The sequence below is a fragment of the Pholis gunnellus genome (genome assembly GCF_910591455.1).
Source record: "Pholis gunnellus genome assembly, chromosome: 12".
Taxonomy (NCBI): domain Eukaryota; kingdom Metazoa; phylum Chordata; class Actinopteri; order Perciformes; family Pholidae; genus Pholis; species Pholis gunnellus.
The window spans coordinates 8,880,001-8,903,869 of record NC_136539.1 but is presented as its reverse complement, the minus strand read 5'-3'; the positions used below and the strand labels follow the sequence as shown (position 1 = coordinate 8,903,869).

The following is a 23,869-nucleotide window of genomic DNA, read 5'->3' as shown; positions in this document are numbered from 1 at the left end:
GGGGCTAAAGAATAGGAGTCCTCAGGCCTCAGCCCCTAAGGATGGCAGGTCCATTCAGCTTCATTCAATGGGGCCTTATTGCTTTCCCATACAAAAGAGCACGTGGACGGGCTTTCAGACTGAAACACCAACCAAAAATGACTGGGAGACAGTACTGTACAATAACAAATCTTTAAAGAAAAGACACTGAGTGCTTATCCTCCCATCCATCAATTCATCCCTCACTCCTCGCTTTCTTCTTCTCCTCTGTTCCTACATTGTAAGACCTGGACATTAATGACAGACAGTTGAAAGAGGAAGGGAGTGAAAGAAAGAGAAGAAGAAAGCGGCGGAGCAGCTCAGTTTTTCACAATACATGTCAAGTCTAAATGATCACAGGCTGCTGAATAGACAGATGGAAGGGAAAAGAGGTGAGTCGTATGTATGTATGTGTGTGTGTGTACAGCTGATTGATTCTCTGCTTTGAAAAGAGAGAGAAAGGACTGAACGAAAGAGAGAAGAAGACCTTGGTGCTTTTTTTTTTTTGGAGCTCCACAATAGTCGGGGAGTCTGAGCCGTATTGTGGAGCACCCACGGTGACAAGCTGTCACTCCGTCCTGGTTCGGAAGAAAGAGGTGGAGAAAGTGAAGAGGGGGGGGCGCAGAACCCTGATAATAAACGTCCGCCTCTTCAGTTCAAAAGTTTCTCACCAACCGGACTCTTGACGGGAAGAAGAACGCTCTCAAGTTTGTCGATAGAGCTATGTGCACTAATGTGCCTCCACCTGGGAAGAAGAGAACGAGCGTCTTTCCGTGCTCTGGTTTCATTTTACCGGTGGGGGGGCGAGTGGCTGTCGGCCAGCCAAACACTGCGAGAGAGTCGGGCCAGCGAGGTCAGAGCACGACAGCGCTGGCATGGCTCTATCTGAGGAGATCTGCCTCACACGGTGAGCGGGAATTGTGCCCTTTTGTTTACCATGAAGTAATATTCAACGTGAAAACAAAAGGAAACTGTTTTCATCACCACCAACGAGTGGACACGGTGAGAGTCACATCTGTGCTTATTCATCCCACAGCAGCAGAATGGGATCATCTCGTCCGATTATCAGGGTGCACAAAAGATTTCAATAGGCTGGACGTTTCAAAAAGAGGCCTACCACACACATGAGCAATGACCTTGTATCAATGAGAAATAATACATAAACAACATGCACGTGTATAAATCAATCATGCAACACACATTACTGACAGAAGACACAAATCATCTGCACCGACCGAGGCAGAGCTGCACACACATTTAGAATAATTAGATTGCAATATTGCTTTTATCATTCACTGCAGCATTAGAAAGGCTGATGGTTATGTATCACTTTTAAGACACCCCAACTCCCCATCCCAAACTTGAAATGTTGTAGCGAAGCCTTTTAATTTACTGGTATTGCCAAGTACAACAAAAAAACGGCAACTGAACAGAACCAGTAGATCTCCAGCATCTGTTCACATACCTGGCTCGGTCCTCGGTGAAGTGAAGAGAAGCTGAAATGCTACTTGGGCAGCAGCAGCAGTAGTGTTTGAAAAGTTGGCAAATAACGTTTAACGAGTGCAGTGGCAACATGGCGGACGGAAGGTGGATTAAAACCAAACAAGCCGCCTTTTTTGCAAAGGGTGCGTTGGATACTCGTGGCAGTGTATCACGTGTGGGCGGAGTTGCACAGCTAGTTCACAACCCGCTGTGCGACACCAAAAGTTTGGTAAAAAAAAATAAGAAGACAAACATGATCATTTAGTTTTCCGTACCAGTCCATTACCATTTGAAATAACGTCTACTTTACCTGAGCAGTGACGGATGAAATGGCCGGTTTCCTCACCAGTGATATGACACGTGGAGTCCCCTCTTAACCCTCGTTAACTGTTGCATACTTTTTCTTTTAGTGCAGCTGCCCTGACACAGTACATATTGATATGCATTCAATTGGGAAATACTGCTTCATCATGCCAAGCCATGTGGCATTAACTTCCTTTTGAAGTTGCTCTTACTCTGTTGTTGATTACAGTAAGCAATATACTGTATGATAAGAAATAGTTATAATTAGAGTGACTTTTGACTTTTTTTGTATAGTATAGAATCATTGTTAGCTGGCCAGCCAACTGGTTGTTTGTTTGTCCTGATTGCATATGGGAGCAGTTTTCAGTTCCTTCTCTTGGTTAGCTTTACATTGGTTCACACTAGTAATTTCTGCTATAATCTGCTAATCTTTTTTCGAATAAATTGTTCATTTTAGACTAAAATTAAGTTGAGGTCTTAACTTGTAGGACAGTATTTTTAAATCAATTTGTTTTTGTTTTTGTATACTTTATATACTACAGCAGTACTTTCTTTTCATTTGAACAGTGTCCGTAAAAGATGGAAAATATGTCCACAATGATTTAGTAATGTAAAGACAATAAAATATAAGTAACACCAGAAAATTGTAAGAATGGGGTCAATACTTTTCAAAAGCATGTATAACCAAATCTCAGGTATCTCTCTCATTATTCATTACACCCAGTACTAGGCCACATGGTTCCACACCTTGGTATTGGGACCCACAATGGGACCCAGGGTAAATCTGAGAGGTCACGAGATGCTGATGAGATCCTAAAGGATGGAGAAAATCTGATACACAAAATATGTTTTAGTTTTTTTTTTAAAGGGCAACAAGCCAAAAAGCTTTTGAACCACGGCACTAAGCCATCTAGTTTGTGTGGACTGGTCTTTGGTTTTCTGTTTGTCAATTAGTTTGATTGAACACAACTTCTTTAGCTCCACAGAAGTACAATACGAACTAAAATACATTCCATAACAATCAAATTATATACAAACAATTACAACATAGTGAAACTGGGATTTGTTTGGTCATTTGGGGTTCTGAGGCCCGAGTGGCCTTGCCTGCTTGGTAATCCAGCCATGGTGCTATTGAGTGAGTGTGTCTTTGTCTGAGAGACGAAGAGAGCAGAGTTTCCTTGTTCCTTTGTTTTGTCAGAGCAGATTTAGCAGCAACTCATTATTGACAGTCATTATTTTAAGAACACGTTTAATTCTCCCAAAGGACAAAGGCTCATCTTTTAGCAGTATTTACATTATACAGTACAACTTCAATATCTGTACAATTCCCTAGGATCCCTAGAAAGAAAGTCAAACCGCAAAGTGGTCAAACAATAAAGAGGACAAAAAATGAAAATGAAAAAAAACAGACACAAAAGATGAGTTTCCTGCAACAACCTTCACTTCCTCAAAACACCAGGCCAAGCCATTGTCAGGAAAAGATGGAAGCAAAATCAATTCATACAAAATTAAATAACAAATGAGAGGTTATGCAATGGTATGGTTCAAGTTCAGACTTGTCCAAGGCCTTTGTGAATATTATCACCATTAAAGTACCAATATGTACCATTGGACAGCGGACCGTTAAATGATTGTACACAGAGGGAGAGGACTCCTCTCCACTTGTCTTCCAGCCACGCTGAACACTCCCAAAGACACTGATGATGGAAGTTATGGACACACGGAGGGTTAAGTGTGTAATCTCCTCGCCATCTTCGTTGGTGTTGGAATGTTACAGTGGCGATAAATGGTTGACCCCGTTCAGCATCACGTCGGTGGTTTTTGTCTTTTCACCGGCGGGGCAGTGACGACTCTCCTCGTAGAGCAAACACACACACACACATCTCAAACAAGCACACGATTACCTGCTTACAGATTCACTCGTTCTCTCACTCACAACCAACCTTAAATTATGTGTGTGAGTGTGGGCACTTCAATCACTCACTCCCTCCCTCTCGCACACTCACACACACACACACACACACACACACACTCACACGTTCATGCTCTTTCTTTCTCTTTTCCAAGCTTCAGATGAAGATAGTGCACAAGAGCCTCAGAGGTTCGTCTCGTCCCATGTCGGGTCATTCATGCTCTTTAACACCCTCTTCACAACCTTTTCCAGATCCTTCCGTGCTCTCTGCTCCTCCTCCAGGGACCTCTTCATTTTCTTGTTATCCTGTGTGGAAAAACAGTCATCTCATTCATGTCATTAGCCCAAATAATGGGGAACACGTTGATGTGTCAAACTTCGTATGTGCCAGAGAACAGAAAACGACCGTTTCACAAAAAAGATAGCTCCAAATGCATTTAAATACTATAAACAGTATGCCTCCTCTTCACCACTACAGCTAATTTAAATGGAGTCATATATTAGATAAATCACACCACCATGCTCCTTCATTAAACATCCCATTCATAAATATTCACCTGTTTCAGCTCCTGAACCTCATCCCTCAGGGCGTACACCACGTCCACCAGGCTCCTTAAGGATGATACGAATGTACAAATCGGCACATCAGTGACGCCCACGAGGCTGGTTAAGGGTAGGTTCATACTTTTAAAGTCTATATTAGGACAGCCCTCACAGAACAAAGGCTGTGGATTTTCACCCCCCATTTCTTCCATTTGATTCACATTATGAATAGATCACGTCCCAACCAGTATGGACGAGAGTTACATCAACCAAATCTGTTTCAGTGCACATACGGGCATGTGAGTGTCGCTTAAAGACTTACTTGAAAAGATGAAAGCGTATCTTTTAGCTCAGCGCAGTAACATTAAACAAAAGCAGTTGGTTTACCAATACATGACACTAAAAGGATACGTCTGGTAATATTCTATTTTTCTTGTTGATGAGGATATGAAAAGGACCAACTACCAGGATCCTATTGATCCAGAGCAGCGTCTAGCAGTCTGTCTGAGGTAAACTGTTGTATAGCTTAAGCTACTGTAAACTATTTTATTGAGTTTCCTTTTAAAGAAAAACTCCAAGTGATTTTTAAGTTCTCTTTGGTAAACATTATGTCATAAGAACAGAAGGATTAGATCTAGTGTGCGCTGCCTTTGTCCAGGTTGAAAAGATGAATGAAGTTTGTCGTCTTTGGACTTGGGTTTGTTTTATAATCCTTTTAAGCACGGGCTCAACTCACAACCACCAGCTACACTATAGTGAACTTTTTGAATACGTCTGTTCCGCACAGCATGATTGGTTGACGCCTTTATTCACGGTGCGAAAGCTCGGAAAAAAAATTGACCTTCCGGTTTCTTTTTTTTAGCGTTCTGTGTGAAAGTACTCATGACAAAAACAGTTTGAAAAAATGAATCGATGTATGAAAATAGTCTCAAACAAAATGCACCAATTACTCCTGTTTAAGTGATGTTTGTAAAAGAATATCCAGTGCCCATCTGATTTAGAACATGACTGAGCATTTTTAAAACATGAAGTTGTACATTTGTGACCCCTTCTTCAGTAGCAGGAACCAATCGGGTTTGGGCATTGTTGGTTTTGGTCTTTACAATATGTTAATAACATGAATCAGGCAAATGTGAAGCGAGATATTTCTCTATGAACTTACTTTTCTTCTACAGTACTTTGTCCATTGCGACGGGGATCCTCCACCAGGATTTTCTTCTCACCGGGGATGATCACGTGCAGCTCCGATTCCCTTTGCGGTCCTGTTTCAAAACAGAAGAGCACTCAACAATCGGTACTGTGCTTTGTCTCCTTGTAGTAAGATGAGTCGGTACAGAACTCCTTATTGGAACAAGTTACAGTCAGCATCAAAGAGAACCAAGCACAGACCAAAATGGGTAGTAGTAGCGTGTTAGTCATGCACAGACGACACGTCAGACAAGAGCCAGACAAAAGTGAAAAGGAAATGAGAGGCTGTGGAGAAAAAACCACAAATCTATTCATTCATTCACATTTCTTTGTCAATCAGAAATGAATGATAACCCAACAACACGCTAAACACAATCAGATTTGCTGTTCTCACAAACCACCAGAATGCCAGCGTCTATCAAATGACAGATTTATTCAAAACTCATAATACAGCGTTTTGGGACTTGAACACTTCAGCAGAGTAGAACAAATACACCGAAGGCGCCGTTTGCAGATAAGACATGGTCACATGTGTGAACTGAATACAGCATTAGAGCACACAGAGGACACGGTTGGTCATAGACAGTTGGTCTCTTTTCACTCTGCCTGTTTGACTTCTTAAACCACAGAATACACCTGTCACAAAGTATAGCACATGATATAAGGACAGTGATATTCTTAGCTCAAATACTCACAGAAGGTAGAATGGACTTTATTTTTCTTGCTCCATGACAACTAGTATTTACAGAAAGGGAGACTATGTGCTCTTGTATGTAAAGTCCACTCTGACAGTTTTCTGAGATTGAATGAGTAGCTCACATAGAAATGTTTCTGTATGATCACGGTCTCTTGTTTCTATTTTTTTTTTCCTTAATGCTTTCAAAACACCAACGGTGAGCATTTACACTACGAATGAGCATTTTACTTTACAGTAACACTGAATACTCAAGTCTACCTTTAGGACTATATCATACACACTCTAAATAGACGACAAAAAGTACAGATATTAACAGATTCTATCCCCCACCCCCGGCTGGCCCGTTACATGATTGTGCAAAATAATTTAAAACACTTCATGTTATAATGTTCAGTGTAAACTTTGATACAGAGCAATAAAATTGTAAAATAGAAAATAAATGATTCTTCCAGGGATCATTTTGTAAACATTGACATACAGAAAAAAAATTGTAAATAAATAAAAAGAAACGCCTGTAAACAAAATAATGAATACAACAGAGGAATCATTACAGAAACAGTAAATAGTACTGTAACATGGACCAATATATTCCATATCTCACCCACATTGCGTGCTGTAAGAGGAGATAGACTCTACTTGTAAGTGGATGCCAACCTGTACTTTTATTACCGACACTGGAAAAATACTTCTTCATAAAAATAGTCATTAATGCAAGAGATAGCATGGGAAACCTCACAAGCCGGACAACACTAAGGCATGTCTGGCTTATGAGGCCGTAGCATAGGTGCAAGTTGTGTTGTGACACGAGGGATGTTTGTCGTCACATTAAGCTAACCTGGTCAAATTGTCAGAGTCTAGTAACTGCTACAACTGTTCAACATTTGGGGAAATAGGCTTATTTGCTTTTTTGCTTCGAGTTTGATGGGAAGATCGATAACACACTCATGTATGTAAAATAAATATGAAGCTAGAGCTAGCAGTTGCTTTGCTTAGCTTAGCTTAGCTTAGCTTAGCGTAAAGACTGGAAGCAGAGGAGCCTAGCCAATTTTAAGTAATTACTTATTCTCTTGGTACATAGGATTAAAACATGAAATTAGATTTTACTCATTTACTTAATTTCCATGACTGAGACAAAAACATAAATATCAATCTCGTGTTTGTTGTGCTTGGCATTAGAACTGGAATGGGGAACAAGCTAGCCTGGCCATGTCCAAACCCACATACAAGCACCTCGAAAGCTCACTGATCAACAGGTTACAGGCTTTGTTTGTGTATATGTATATTGATAGACTGTCCATATATTCACTATTATACGCACTGTATAGTCATTCCAGCCTGGTCTCATTCCCCACTTTTATTTATTTCATAATTATCTATTTTTTGTTCTTCTTTATCTCGGCGGGTCCTTGTCTGCTACTCTTCCATGTCCGGGGATAACAAAGGTTTATCTTGCATAGTGAGCTCTAGAGGTGCTGATTAGTGGACACATCCAGGAGAACTGTTTCCCATTTCCACTCTAAATGCTGAGCTACGTTAACCTGCTCCTGGCTCCAGCTTTGTTTTAAATGGAAGAGATCTGATACCGATCTTCTCAACTACCTCTCAGAAAGAAAGCAGATAAGCGTATTTAAATAAACTATTTCTTTAACTAGCAGGAGACATTAAACAAAAGGCATTTTATTTGTATTACAGGACTGTATCTGAGTTAACAGTTTACACAGTAGTTTAGATTTGTCAGGCTGGTATGCTATGCCTGGTTTAAATTAATCTTTGTATTTTGTCAACGCACTAACTTGAGGTTTCAAACTTAACATAAATGCAACCCTGTAGAACCACTGACAGACAGCAACATTACTGGATGGAAGATCAAGCTTTTAAGGATGATACTTAGGGGACTACAGAATACAGTAAAATCTCAAAATGAATGACTTAAAGGGCCAGTTTGCCAAAAAGCTAAAACAAACCACTTTCTCATTCTGTGACAGAGAAAGTGGTCCAGGATACTGACTGAGATATCTGTATCCACACCATTACCAGGAATTTAGTTTGTGGCACTCACAGGATAGAAAAAATAACTTTCCAAAAAGGACGTGTTGGTAAAGTTGCTAACAGTTTTGGTAGTGACAATTTCCTCAGTAGGAACTAGTTTGAATTAATTTGTTGACAGTGAGATCTTTGGACTATCCAGAGTAATGAAGACACTGATTCTGGAAAGACAAAATGTGTTGCAAATATCATTTTTCAAAGCTGGGAGCACCACAAAAAAAATTGTATTCACTTCGAATGGATCAGAGTTGAAGAAATCTAAGAGGAAATGGGCAAATAAAACTATATGAATGGCTGGATACAACTATAGATAAGTGTGAAAATAGAAAAGTTTTTTTTTTTTCTTTGATGAACTGACCCTTTAAATTCACCATCTTAGTCCACTAGCTATTATCCTTTCACAAACTATTACATTTTTGCAAAGCAATTTTAGTATTTAGTAGCTTTTGGTCGTGTGGTACGTTAAATTTAAACCTGCTTAGTAACATGTATAAAGATAAAAAAATTATGAAAACAGCAATGTTATTAAGAATTTGGATATTTCATTTGCATGCCGCTATATTATCAGGCAGCAGGGGCATGTGTGCCTGAACCTGTGCGTGTGTGTGTGTGTGTGTGTGTGTATGGCATCTGTGCTATGTTTGAGCATACATACTCTCGAAACACATACCGGAGAGAAGTAGTACATGGTAAATAGAATACACTCGTCGTTCCTGAATTACATCTGAATATCAGACAGGAAAAGCTCAGTCCCCATCTCTCCCTCCATTAGTTATCCCTCCCCTATATTCCACTCCAGCACCCCTCCGCTCCCTGCTGAGAGTCCGCCACATTTATGGTCAAGCAAGGGGAGTGGTCACATTCAAGATAAATTAACAGGAATTACCAAACACTTACTGCATGACAACTACACAAAGAGAGGAGGCACATAAAAGGGAAAAGTGGCAAAGGCAACAGGGAGATGCTTAAAACATCTTAAAACAAACAATCTAAAAATAAATTAAGCAAATAAGTTAACAAAAAAACGTAACAGATATATAATAGAAAATAAATAGATAAATTAAAAAAAATCAAGTTTCTTTTCATACATTGACGGTAAAAGAGGTAAGCGCGCTGTACGTTACATTACTGTACAGCGTGGCGGTACTGTACGATCTTTAGTTCTGGTGAGAGATGCAGCTCTTGCGCGGCACCGAACCCATCCTGTAACTGTGGGTGGTCCAGATGGAGTCATAGTCAGAGTCCTCCGAAAGGTCAGAGGACAACTCTGGCCTCGACACGCTGCTACGGCGGCCCGGCGAGTCCATACAGGACCGGTCCACGTCGGCCAGCACGTGGTTGTGCATCAGGTCAGTGCCTTGCCAGGCTGGTCAGAGCCGGGGCGAAGATTGGCGGTGATGGTGCGAATGTAGAGGGAGGAAATGGAAGAGGAAAAAAAACAAAAAAAAGAATGGTGGTGCAGAAGAAGGGAGTAGCATATGTAGCACGCAACAAATGATCAATCATAAAACAAACAATGAGAGATGCAGGATGGAGGAAAAAAAACAAAGATTTATGAGAAAAAGAAGGAACTCCAGGTAAAACGGATCAATGTCAAAAAGTGAGGAGTGGAGGAGAGACAGACAGAAGGAGAAGATACTGTTAGAAAGATCAGTTCAGAACACCGGGGTTAAAGAAAGCCATCGAGTAAAAGAATACAGGTAGAGCAGTAACAAAGACTGTAAGCGCCAGTGTGAACCTTTCTTCTTTTGGGCATGCACATACTCTATAGAAGTAAGATGTGGTGTTTTCTTACTGGAGTTAAGGGTCTGCCTGGTTTTAGCGCTGGTGCAGTATGCCTCAATAACCTTTAGGATCTGGGCATCTTCTTCTAGAGCAGCTGTGCCTGAGAAAAGAGAAGGTGAAGGGGAGATAATCAATTTACATTCTCATGCCCCTCAATTCCCTGGTTTGGTTTCCCTCCTACTCTCGGCACAAATAACAGCGTCTGCAAACATTTAAAGAATAGTTTGACATTTTAGGAAGTACGGTTCTTCTATTTCTTGCAGAGAGTGAGATGAGAAGATCAATAACACTCTCACACCTGTCTGTTGAGGATGAAGTTGGAGCCAGCAGAGGATTAGATTAGCTTAGCGTATTTAGACTGGAGGCAAGGGGAAACAGCTAGCTGTCAGAAGGGGAAAATAATCTGCCTATCAGTGTCTTAAAAGCTCACTAATCGACACATTATATCTCATTTGTTACACAAACACAGACAGAAATGTGAAAGCGACAATATCTGTATTTTCTGGAAGTTGTAGGAGCAGGTTAGCCGTTTCCCCGTGCTAAGCTGAGATAAGCTAAACTAACAGTCTCTGGGCTGTATCTCCATGTTTAACGGACATATACACAGCAGTGTTTTTTTTGTATTTTATTGAAACAAATACATTTGGTGCATTTGTTGAGTTCAACACAAACTCTGGACATAAACAGGAAATACTTTAAAACATACTCTTCCTCAAGGCAAACTCCTCCTCAGACTGTTTCCTCTCAGGCTTGCGCTTGGGAAGGAGTTTCTTCACACTCTTAGGACTTTTACTAAGATCCTGAAAAAAAAAGACAGAAGTGAGACAATTGTATGACAATTAACATCAGGACATATAACGAAGTCCTGTTCCTACATAACAACGTGGCCCCTCACCTCCTTGTAGCAGAGGGCCGCAGAGGGTCGTAGAGGGGGTGCAGGCCGCAGGCAGCTCAGGCTCCAGGGTTTGGGGGTGTTGGGTGGTTCCAGTGGGCCCCACATCATGGTGCTGTGAGACGTTCCATGGGAGGAGGGGTGAGGCAGGGTGTGGTAGGTGGGAGCCACTGTCATGCCCCTCCCCTCAGAATGCCGGGACGGGGTGAGAGGGTGAGATGGGAGCTGAGGAGGAACGAAACAAAAGGGCTTGTTTAATAACATCACAAAAAGACTTCTGCTCCTCTACTTAACATTTTCTCTTGAATGCTTAATTAACACCCAGTAGATGCGTCACCATATTTTATTGTGTACTCTGAGTCACAGTGGTAGAAAACTTGGCAGGGGTGCATCTCCAACACAGTGACAGTGAAGTTACAGCCAACTGTTTCTCAGAGCTGTCATCAAAATATTGCAAATATTCATTGGTCCGTTTCAGAAACGCAGCGCCTAGAAGCCGAGAAATCTTCAAACAATTAGTTTGTTGTGAACAACATATTTGAACACCTCATTCAGTCAAGCAAACCTGCATGTGCTTTGGCACACGTGCGCAAAAGAGTGAGCACAATTGTCGGCAATTTGCGCAGTAACCATTTCCACATGTCTCGCTGATTAAAACTGACGAGTTGATTTTCAGTGAAATCGTCTTGCTCTTCAAAACATTCTTTCATTGTTTGAGCCATCACGTGCAGCTTCTTGTCGCGGGGTTGTTGTTTTTCTGTTCACTGCCTATGACTTTACATGAAAGATCAAAAGGTGAATTTTAAGTTTACGGTACATGCAACACATTTGCTGCACATCTACTGTATTCATACAAATGTGCATATCCTTGTTCTGTGTGCTACAGCATTGTACTGTATTGACTTTTCCCACTAAACATTGGGTTGAAATGGTAATCTAAAAAGCTCAGTGCGATACACATTCGCCTTCGACCAGTAAAGCTGAATGTTAATACTGTTTAAAAAAAAAATGAGCCAAATCGATGAAGAAAAACTAAATCATACAAGAACATTACATTCTCCTTAACTGAAGTACCGCAGATAGATTTATAATGATTTTTCAGACAGTTACCTTGTGCCATAATGCGGCCACCTACATGCAAATGGCCTATTGTAGATAACGCGATCATTATTGTTGATTGTTTATACAAGGATAGCGCTGAATGTTGATTGTATTCATATTCAATTCATTAAATGCAATTGTGCAAGCCACTTCACACAGGGCTGTACTGTCATTTGAGATGATTGCTGGGCATTATGCGAGCCAGGCGGTGATGGCTGATAAAAAAAACATCTGTGAGAAATCAACATATATATATATAATCACAGTGTTTACACCACATTGGGTATAAAAAGGAACAGAAAGAAAAGCTGTAGTCGAGTATGTATTATTTGGCTTCTGACCGTGTGGCAGGGAACAGTGAGTGGTTTGTGGCTGGGTCCTGTGGATGCCGTGTGTTTGATCTGTCTGGTCAGGTGTTCCACCCAGTCCTGCAGGTCCTGTTGGTTGGTGCACACAACCTGGAGGCGGTCAAACATTGTACCTGCAGGGACGGAGACAATCAATATGAAGGTGTTAATGCGTAAAGGAATTACAGCCTTGCTCATCTCGTGCAGTCTTACCGTTGAGCTCAAAGGCGTTTCTATGTGCTTCACAGTCTTCTAGTTTGGTCACCGTCATGCTGGCCAGGGGCAATTTTCCCTGCAGGAGGGAAATCATCACATTAGAATCAAGATGTCCTTTCATCCACTTCATCAAGGTTCAAAACTAGATAGAGAGATACATATTTTATCATCCCCTAGAGGAGATTCAGGAGAGGCTGATCCGACAAAATGTTTTTCTACTGACCTGGAATATGAAGCCACTCATTCTGGGGCTCGCAGACAACATGAGGAGGACGTGAGGGAAGAGCATGAGGTAACGCTCACTCTTCTCCTTCAAAAATAAAAAACGAGATGGAAATAAGTGTTGATTCAAGAAGGCCAGCTCAGAAGAAAGACTGTTACGTATTACAAATGTATTTTTGTAGGGTTGCCATTGATTATTGTGAATCTTTGACATGAACTAGTCCACCTTTAAAAATGCATGCGGTAACTGAAAAAGCTCTCATGTTAAGCAAATGACATTACATTGTTTGCTTACAAGATACATCTTTGAGTTTAGTGGAAGTACTATTGAATCACAATGAAGAAAAATGCCTGGAACCTGTCACTTGTGATGAATCTTTTAAAGAGAGGTGCTCTACAGTCCACAGTCTTGTGGAGTCATTTAGAACATGTTCTCTAAATCATTCAATTTCATGTCATACATTTGGCAGATGCTTTGGTCCAAAGCTACTTATGATTAGTGCATTCAAACTGGAAAGCGCTTTTTAATCGCCATTAATGTTTCTGTCCACTTAAGATGCCACAATTAAAAGATTACTTTTGCTCTTCTCAGTCACAGAGAACTCAAACTGAGAGTTAATTTACGACAAATAAATGATCACTGTGAGAGTTGAATGAAAGCTGAAGGACGGTGATGATCCAGAAGTTCTTGTCAAGTAATAAGATTTACTTATGATTTCTGGGTTGATCTCCGCCATTTATGTTGTTGATTCTGCTTTGTTGAGCTTACTAAAGCAGTGGTTAACTGTATTTGAAGCGAAGACGTATTTCGGGATTATATTGATTTGTTAAGAGAATTCTCACCAAACTATAACAGCTGCTTTAATGAAATCTAAAGACATATGTTGTTGCATTACTTTTCTTCACTTGAAATGTGCTTATTAGCCAAAAATGTGTTACATTCATACTACACACTCTTGTTTGATAAACATAAACTTGATGTATTTTCCACAAAAAAAGTAATATTTATGACGATAAGTAAGGGTTCAACCCAAATGTGCAACAGCATAAAAAAACCTGATGTAAATGAGTTAATTGACATAAATGTATAGTGATTCATCCACAGTTTAAGTCAGCAGTGTGCATCCTATCAACATAGCAGAGTAACAAGGTTGGGCAGAGGTTAGTGTAGACGCTATCTTTAGATGGTGTTGGTACCTCTGAGCCAGGACTCTGGACTAAGACCTGGCTCATGTAGAGCACAGAGCCAAGGGTCTTGATGTCATCCCCCTCCCACAGCCGGATGGACTCCGTGAGAATCTGCAGCTCGAGCTCCTTACGCTTCCGCACCTCCTGGCACTGAGCCTGACACAACGGAAACAAACTAGATGCTTAAAGACCTGCTGCTAATTAATTTATTGAGTCTGGTTACATGCTACATCTGACAGGGGAGGAAGTGAGATCATCTTACAGACAGGTTCTTGAAAGACGCCATGCACTTCTGAATGTCTGGCCGGTCGGGATGACTCTCCTGAAGAAAAAAAAAAAGAAAAAAGAAACATGTTGGCTGTTAACCACGCATCATAACACAAGTGCTCTAGACAGATGTTTAGATACACACCTCCATGTGCCGCTCAAGCTCTTTGAGTAAGTTTGGGTATTTGGCGAGTCTCATAAAGGGTTTACTGAGGCCTGTGGTCAGGGTGAGAATCCCAGGACTGACGGCACCTCGCCCCTCCATGAACTCCCCCAACACTTCACTGCAAGGGGACGGAAAGACAGAGACAGGGAGACAAAATAAATGATTCATTTAATCTACCACGTAACCTTCATGACCGACGATGACTTCTCAGTTCACACTACAAACCGTAACTTCACAGGGTTTGCCACAAACACACTGTCGAGAGATGGGCCTCTGTTAGTTAACTCTTACTGGCTATAAAACTCATTCACAAAGACACTGAACGTCAGACCTCTTATTAAAGCTGACGCACGTTGCTAACCGGCAGTCAACTTGTTACAACGCACTCACTTGCTGCCTTTGTCTTTGCAAGGCGACGAAATTAACTTTGACGTAAAACTGTTCTGGCAAAGGATGAATCACCGAATCACCTTTACTGCTCCACAAATTACATCCTCCATAATGATGTTGTGATCACGAGGCCTCAAAGGCAGTGTATTGTGATTCACAATAATAGTTCCTAAATAATAATTTTAAATAAACTGTCGAGGCTGACGGTTCACATTACTCAGATGCTCAGGTCAACTTCTACCAGTTGAGTTATAAAGTATATAAAAGTATTTAATCAGGTCCAAACAAAGCCCCGTTCTATTGCAGCAGGTCTCAATCGATCAGTGCAAGAGAAAAGTGTGTGTTTTTTAAGTGATGCATGTAAACTGGAAGGTGCGGGCAAATATGAAAGGTTCTGCTGCTCTTTTTCAATGCAGCTACCTGTTCACTGGTGGAGCATCATGCTCCTGCCAGAGTTGGTGTTATCTTTCTCCATTTGTGAGTGTTGGGGTAAACTACATTTTAGATCAGGTGTGAGGGTCATTGGGTTACTTTTGGGTTGGGACTCTTTTTGTAAAAATCGATTTACAGGTACAGGTAGGTTTTGCACGTGTATGTTTCAAGGCGGGTTCAAAATGTGGACCTCTAAAGTGTTTATTTAATTATCTCTCCTTCAGCTGTTTCCCTGTGTATGCAACACGAAGCCACTCTTCTTCTCCCCTTGTGAACGGTTGCATGAAAACAGGTTGCAAACACCGTAAAATGAAACTATATGTAGTTGCACACGTACCTGTGCTGGGTGAGCAAACTAACTGCAGACGGGTGGTTGGAGCAGTAACCGACATACAGAGCCTTCATCTGTGGCATGAGGTTGAGGAAGAAGCCTCCCACCCTTTGCTGGCTCTCTGGAAGCCTGCAGACAAAAAAAAAGGTCACACAAGAGCTTCTTTAAAAAAAAAACTCTCATACACAGACAAGAAAACGTAACAGAAGTATATGGAATGTGTATGTGTGCCACAATTATGACAAATCCCTTAGTCTATGGTTTAATCCAACATCTCTGTAGTACATGTGGCCCAGCACTAGATGTCCTTCTGCTTATTATGCAACAATGAGGCTGCTGCTGCTGCAGTGAGGCTGTGTCTGTGTGTGTGTCTGTGTGTGTGTCTGTGTGTGTGTGTGTGTGTGTGTGTGTGGGGAGGGACTAACTTGGTGCACTCCTCCAGCGATTGGACGAGCATCTGCTGGAAGGTGCTGATCTCCTCAAGATTTCCCAGAATCAGAGCCACATCTGAGCTGCTCAGTCTGCAGGAAAAAGACACGGTGGGCAAAATTTTTAAAAAAAATCATATTCAGTGACATGCAAAAGAAAGTCAGGTACCCAACTCAGATTTGTTGTTAGGGAAGTGTCTATAATCTAATTGGTCCAGGGTTCCTGTTGTACAACAATCATGAATAACCTGGTTTCAGCAAGCTTTATGCGTAAATGAGTCATACTTGTCAATGTTCTGAAGAGGGCGAAGGTAGTTGGTCAGGAGGCTCTGAAGGTCCTTGGAATATTCCGTCTCTGTTTCTAAAATGTTCTGCAACACCTACAATAGAAACAGGAAAAAAAACAGCTTAAATTTAGAAAGTGTCCTGATCTAAAGAACTGGAAGAGGTCTAGGAAAAACAGCTCTGTACATTATAGCAGCCATTTCTTCAGGAATTACAGTTTCATTGCAGTGTATTTCATAAGTTATAAATCCACACAAACCATAACAATATAAATGTTTCTTTGGTCCAATTCACTTTGCTTATTATCCAACTGTGATGACAGTTTTACAAACCACCGCTGCTCTCAGCAGCAGTAACATTTTCAAGGGTAGTCACAGAGCATTTTAGACATTCAGAGGAGAGAAAGTATGTCAATGAGTTGTTCAGAGAGCTGTGTTGAAGAGGCCAGCTAGATTTGATCCTGGTGCAAGAGAATTTATCAATACAAAAAGGGAAAAATGCATAGATTTAAGCACAGACGAATAAAGAGGCACTAAAAAGTGCTCAAGACGGAGACAGAATCCTTTCATTTCAACATGTTTGTGGAGAAAGAGAAGCTAAAAAAAAAGGAACATAATCCGATTTTAAATAACTGTTGAGTTGCGTCCTTACCAAGTTATAGTACGTCTTGCTGATCGCAGAGGTGTCAAAGCCTTTAGGGGGGCTCTTAAGAGTGCCAGACTTGGGGGACACTTGTTTGTCTGCAGCCAGAGACAAAAGAAATGAATTAGGGCACACACGTCTTATCTAGCATTTTATCTAATGAGACACGAAAACAAACATTTTCAATGAAAACCGAGCCTTAAATATTTTATGCATGAAATATTAAAAGTCGTATTTGCACTTACAATAACATCAATAAAAATTTTTTAAAAAACATACAGTATCAACAGCTCAATAACACATTGCTTCAGCAGCACTGTTTTGTCCTCTTGTCCACTTGATCTCAGCATTTCATTTATCCCATGTGCAATAAGCGCTCTAAATGCTCTAAAATGTCTTGGTTCACTCATCTTATCCGTGTTCTTATTGCTTTTCGTACCGTTTTTCCTCACATGATCTGTTTAATGTATCCTATACCGTTTGTTCTTACACTCACCAAATATGGTCATTAAACTGTTGAAGCGAATAAATCAAAGTCACAGAGGATCAGATCTTAAGCTGCAGGCAGCAGGCCTGAGAAGCAGCAGATGTGGGGCTGCGTTACTGTTGTGAGGCCAGATGGAATGACAATAGCAACTGTGATGTGTTATAGTGGTTGTAAAAAACGCCTGTTAAAATGATTTAATCTTTCAAGCTGCTCTGTGATCATTCACAGACACATGCAGGGGAGGGAGACTATTTAAATGGATGTCGTTTGAAGTGGAGGTTGAAACAAATAGAATATAATGTGATGAATCACTACGCGGCTGTATTACGGTTGAAGTCTCTTACAGAGGTAGTTGAGGTACCTACCAGAGCCCTTGAGCTCGCGGACATAGTTGGTCGGAAACCAGCCAGTCCTGCCATTGAACGTCCCCTCCCACCAGCCGCCCTCCTCCTGGCGAGTCACGCCGATGAGGTCACCCTTGTCGAAGGTGAGCTCATCCTCGTTGTTCTGCTGGAAGTTGAAACGCGCCCTCACCAGCAGATGCTGTCCACTGTTTTCTGACATGTCCTGGCGAACGTGGGAGGGATGTCACCAAGGAGGGAGAGCGGCAAAAAAGAAAACGTGAGCAGAAACAGACAGGAGGGGAAATACTATATCAAGAGATGTGAAGCTAGGATTATTATATCGTAACTGACAACTCGATTGATTGTTGGCTTGACTGAGTTGTGACAGACAGCAGGTGGGACGAACATCCTCACAAATACAATAAACAACTACTAGAGATGTGGATTTGATTTTGAGGGAACACGCTGGTTTAAGGCACCTCGTTCATCTTGATTATGTGCATTTAACTCTTAGTTGATTTTTTCAATCTCATTTCCCTTTCTTGTTATGTATTTGTCGCAGGGCTGCTTAAGTTGCTGCATCAGTGTCTCTACAAAGCTTTCATGAAAAGGCGTGCCTTATGTGGGCATCTTGATGGCCTTCGTGGTTATGAAACATACCCACTTCAATTTTGGCTGGGTCCTCTGTTAAAATCCTGTCCCTCTCTTTAGCCCCGTCATTTCTGTTAACTAAGATGCCACTTCAACAAAAGTTTGCATCATTCTGTGCTAATTTAATTACACAAAATGATATGAAATTGTACAAACTACCCCGCAACACTGTGTGGACATGTAAAGACTTAGTTTTTTGTTTGTCCATGACTCCAACATTAGTCTTGTTGCACCTGTTAGCTAGACAACTTACTCCGTTATCATTCAACACGCATGGTCCGACCAAATTTATCCTGACAGAAAGAACTGAAAACACCTGCGTGGTTGTGACCTTTAACTATCTATCTGTGTGCTATAACAATTGGACAACATAACATAAACCGTGAACTGAAATATCAAGACACAGTCTCATCAACAACTGTACATTTAAAGCTTCACAAAGGCAGTATCCGCTGCATGGCCGTAGCTTTGTATTGCATTGTATTTGACAGGTGTTCATTGTGATTTTTTCAGCGACTCGGATCTACTGTATCCCTAAACTGTGCTGTTAGTGAGTGTTGACCTTACCAGACTGCGAAACTGGTTCTGCAGCAGCTTGGAGGACCGGCCCAGCGAAGACTGAGAGGACAGCGACTCAAACGACTTGATGCGATGGGCCGAAGAGTGTCGGGCGCACACCGAGTCACTGCCCACGCCGATATCTGGACAGAGAGGGAGAACATAAATACACCAGACCTGGTATCTGCAGTCAGCTCCCACACACTCATGACTGCTCGCCTGTCTTTCATAAAAACAACCGCACGCATCACGGAACTCGCACACATTGCACCTTGTTTTGACTCACCTGCAGTCACTTTATTGAGAGAAACCAGACTGCTCAGCACCTTCGAGAAGTTCAGTCCAAGCAGGAGGTCACTGGCCTCAAACGGCTGTGGGTGAGAGAGGACAGAGAGAGAAGACAGAGAGGAGAGAGGAGAGAGAGAAGAAGAACATGAGCCAGAGAGTATCATTTCCCTTTTAATCGCTAATTCGAGCACAGTAGGAGCGTGTCGTCACTGGGCCACACTGCCAGCACTGAGCAGTCAATCGATAACTCTTCTTACCCTTGACAGAAGTAGCTCAGTTTATATATAGCTCAGATAAATATCTGCAGCAGCTACAATCACACACTGTTTACTGGCTGAGTTATGTGCATTACAAAAGACACTGATGGAAGCACGGTTCCCTTCATACAGGAGCATCAAAAGATAAGGTCTGCTATATTCTGTATTTTTCTTATTGCCAGCAAATCCCATGGAAATCCCATAACCAACAATGAATCTATACTACTGACAAGTCTTTCCTGTCAGCCAAAGGCTGATGTATGGGGCTAATTTACATATTGTCATCCAATAACAATGTGGCCAGAACTCGCATCAAAACTAAGTGCAATGTTCTATGTTATATAACTAAAGCATATTAGTTTACATGTTAGCAGCACTATAGCATGTTAAATTAACTACTAAATCAAAAATAACATCAGCTGTAAGCTATTGAAATAATGTCCTTCGATTAGTTACAATTAACATGTACTGCAGGTGCACAACGTCACAGTCGGACTGCTCCTGTCTGTACCTTTAACTCACACACACACACACACTCACTTACGGCAGGTTTCATTTGCGAGGCTAAGCTAAGGTATGATAACTGTCAATTTTAATACGGTGGTATATTGTTACAATGCTAAATAGTTACTGACTTCAACATACATTTCACAGATGTTAGACGGCTGCTTGTGCCTAAATAACATTTCCCATATTTCTCAAAGTTAAGAGCCATTCTGGTATCGCCAGATAAACTCAAGCACTGCATCGGCTCGATTATCAAGAAAACTCTAAGTGATACCCAGCTCTGTGTTCAAGTAGGGTTTCCTAAAAGGACGTGACAAAACAGTCCCTGCTTGCGTGCTTTCAGGAACTTCCACAATATTAAGCACCAAGTCGGATATATCGGAGCTTAAAGTCTAAGAGGTTGTGAACGCAATTTACGAGTTGGAAACTTGCAATGACGATAACATAACAGGGCGTGGGGGTCACAGACAGGGCAGGGAAGTCAGAAAGTATCGAGATACAGACCGATGCATTGATGGCTTTTGTTTCTTCAAATAGGATTTGTTGACAAAGATGTAGAATGCCTGCCTTCTCCTTTCATTGCAGTAGAAGTGTGTAAGGTCTGTATCACCGTCAGTGTGACCCTCACTAGCCTCTCGGCCACTATGAAAGGCAGTGATTGTATCTCTGTTGATGACTGTAGCCGTCATCTCTGTTACTGTGTAAGAGCTTCACGTGATTGGTTACTCTCGCTTCAGTTATACTCAGGGTGAGTGACAGAGAGAGAGATATGAGTCGCTTTCATCTTCCGCTCTGATTGCAGATATGTCCTAAGGGAATATATGAATGTGTGTTTGCAGGAGTGTGTTTGTATATGTGTGTGTGTGTGTGCGCACAAACTACAGGAAGACTTTCTGTCCTTGAGGAGCATTCATGTGAAAGCATCCTCTTCCTCACCCGTCAATACTTCCACCGGGACCGAAACTGTTAACATTCAGTATTTGTACTTAACTTTTCTTCAAGTCATTCTAACAGATCCTCAATTAGAAGAAGAAGAAGAAGAAGAAGGAAAAAAGTTAACAGTCTACAGAAACACGACGGAGGATGTAAATCATACATTGATGCACGACGGGCTTGGACATGTCCGCTGGGCCTCGGCATCACAGTCAGGTAATGATCCCTCGGAGCGGGCGGAGACAATAATAGTGCAACACCCCTCTGTGACTCAGCAAGCTGCAACAACGTGCTGAACTGCTCCCATGATTGTGTCATGGCAGTGTTTACCTGCAATCCACTACTCCATGTATGCTACTGTTAACGGGATATGGTTATACATCAGACTTCTTAGTAAGAGATTACTTAAATACACACAGTATTTAGACTGGACACTGGATTGACACAAAGCGATGGGGTTAAAGTGTTGACTTTTAACGGTAACTGAGGGTGTTCACATCCATATAGAGTTGACAGAATTGGAACCTTTGTCCCAATTTTAGGACAATGATCGTAAACACACAGACAAGGCAGCCAAAGCAGCTGAAAAGCCAAACAGTGGGATATTCTTCACCGGCCAAGTAAGTCAGCAGACCCCAATTCAAACTGATCATGTGTTTGAGTTCCTGATGACAAAAACCACATAGACAAGCAAGAAATTAACATTATGGCCCAACTGATACTGCCCTTTTAAGGCCAATGTTGGTATTTGAGACTGCATTACATCTGATTGGACGCATCGACCGGGCCAGTTTATCGGTATCGTTTATCTGGTGCAGACGGCTGCAGTACAGCACAGACCTGCTGCTGAGGTCTACGGGTCGCAGAGCCACTGACTGCAGAAGATTGCCAAATGAATATAAATATGCCTGTATATTCACACCAAAATAAATCAAAGTTCCAGCGCACACAAGGACACTAGGACGGACACTACATTATTGACAGATTACATTAAAAACAAAAAGAGACGCGTTTCACATTTCATTTCATCAGACTCTTCTATATTGGGTCTTCTATATTTCGATGGCAATGGATTCAGAGTCTCCCATTAGTTCAGACAGATGGATCCGTGATTATTCTCAGTGCAGACACGGGGTAAGGTTACTATTCCAGAGGGAGCAGTGGGGTCATGGGAATTCTAATGATCACTTCCTGTGGTCAAAGACATTAGGGGTTAAGGGTCAGTAACAGCAGCTGCCTGAGTGTGAGATGCGGTCTTGAGTGTCTAATCTGCATGAGGTATCCAAATTAGATCTAAAGGCGATCAATCCAAGTTGAGATATCCAGACGAGACGGGCCATAGCACTGTTGATTGTTCAGCCCAACACCCAGCTGAACTCCATTAAAGAGAGGCAGGTCAGGACTGCAAAAAGCACAGCGTCTATCTGACAGGCTTCCTCGTGTTAGGGGCCACTGCTCTAATCTGCAGCCGCTGCTACCTGGGCTCTTGGAGGAGGTCCATCAGCGGGAGGACCGCCATGTCCCAAAAGTACGGTACTCCTGCTGTGTCCGGTTCACAAAAGAAATTTTAAATTGTAAAAAAAATGTATTCGAACACGCTCTTGAACGCAAGGACCTAACGTAGTGTAACACAGTATCTCCGCCAGTGAAGGCACGAGTCAGCATGACATAAAAGACTGTTTATGATGAGAATTTGACTATTTGTTACCAATAAAAACGGCAGATTATTGCCCAACGCCGGCCGAACCTGTCCCTGTGGTGAGCTAAAACAAACAGAGGCCCTCTTTCCGATGAAGGATGCCCTTTGCTTCCCTGACATTTTCATCTGTCTGTAAACTAAAGTGTTACCACAGGGCACGTCTCACACACTTTATATGACAGCGCTCATGTCTCACCCAATCTCAGCCTCAGTGGGCTGCACACTTAGAAGGCAGAGGCGACCCTGAGGAACACTGAGCTGCATTGTCAAACTAGGATGGTTCAATGACCCCTTCTATGGACTGGCCAACACACACACACAAACACACAGACACAGACACACACACACACAGCCTTAAACAGCTCGCTGTCCTCCATTTGCCACACACCAGCCATAACTACATTATACCCAACATATTTCCATCCGCTGGAAGCTCTGCAAGGGTGAGGCACTTGATCCGGGGACATGTCTAAACTGTACACCTTTATAACAATCAGACCGTAATCACCATGTTTGAGCAAGACCCACTTACATAACCATGGCCCTATATTGTTCTTAGCTGTGGCAATTGGTTCTTAACAAAAAAATGGTTCTACGAGGGCTAGTGTGTCAACAAAAGCCGCGCACGAGCCCGAGGACAAAGCTCTGCATTAATTAGAAAGCGTAAACACCATACGTTCTAAACCTAAGCAGGAAAATGTGAGCCAGCTCTACAGTGTAATAGTGTAATCACTTACAGCTGATCGAGGTTGCCATCATGTTGTAATAATGCATCGCCACCGAGCGGACGAGCAAATGTCTCTCAGCCGGCCGATGGGTGATTGTTCTCCGCTTGCAGTTCACTCCTCCTCCCTCTGTCAGGGGCTCCATGAGCCCATTGTTTATTGTGCCAGTGTCTCTCCTCTCTCAACGTGCGCTTTCGCAAACAGCACATCTCGGTGGTATCATTATGTGCGGGGCGGTTTGCGGTGTAAACGCAGGGCAAGCCCAAAATCTGAGAAGGTACTCACCTCGACGCGGAACGATGTGCAGCCCTTCAGAAACTCCTTTATGTTGCTCAGGCACTCGCCGTCGTTCTTCGGTTCTTGGTAAATCTGGAAAAGACGGAAACGTCCCGGTTAGAGAGAAAGCGTTCCGTTCACGCCGCGCGCGTTTCTTGTTTTTTTCCCCACGCTGCCAGGTTTATCAGGCGTAAAACATGTATCTTCTCTCTCGATACGCATTCTACTGTCTGTGTGTGTGTGTGTGTGTGTGTGTTTGCAGC

General features: G+C 42.0%; 1 protein-coding gene across 1 annotated transcript; it reads right to left on the bottom strand.

Annotated features, from left to right (window-relative positions):
• Positions 1–3,035: 3,035 nt before the first annotated feature.
• On the bottom strand, positions 3,036–23,676 carry arhgef7a (Rho guanine nucleotide exchange factor (GEF) 7a). Its single transcript, XM_079169555.1, has 20 exons — positions 23,616–23,676; positions 19,208–19,292; positions 18,931–19,064; positions 17,734–17,935; positions 16,891–16,979; positions 16,240–16,334; positions 15,952–16,047; positions 15,533–15,655; positions 14,353–14,491; positions 14,203–14,262; positions 13,950–14,096; positions 12,754–12,840; positions 12,528–12,606; positions 12,309–12,448; positions 10,870–11,091; positions 10,681–10,774; positions 9,985–10,074; positions 5,421–5,520; positions 4,273–4,327; positions 3,036–4,021 (listed from the first exon to the last, which is right to left on the bottom strand). The coding sequence occupies exons 4-20, from the start codon at positions 17,930–17,932 to the stop codon at positions 3,899–3,901; spliced, it is 1,938 nt and encodes a 645-aa protein (XP_079025681.1). The 5' UTR covers positions 17,933–17,935; positions 18,931–19,064; positions 19,208–19,292; positions 23,616–23,676; the 3' UTR covers positions 3,036–3,898.
• Between the last annotated feature and the right edge of the window lie 193 nt (positions 23,677–23,869).

What these genes read in the sequence shown, in the direction of transcription:
- arhgef7a (XM_079169555.1), bottom strand. Translation starts at nt 17,932, where the DNA reads ATGTCAGAAAACAGTGGACAGCATCTGCTGGTGAGGGCGCGTTTCAAC. An exon ending in GCAAGACGTACTATAACTTG is followed by an intron (nt 16,335 to 16,890) that starts GTAAGGACGCAA and finishes TTTCTATTGTAG; the next exon opens with GTGTTGCAGAACATTTTAGA. An exon ending in CCTCTTCAGAACATTGACAA is followed by an intron (nt 16,048 to 16,239) that starts GTATGACTCATT and finishes TTTTTCCTGCAG; the next exon opens with ACTGAGCAGCTCAGATGTGG.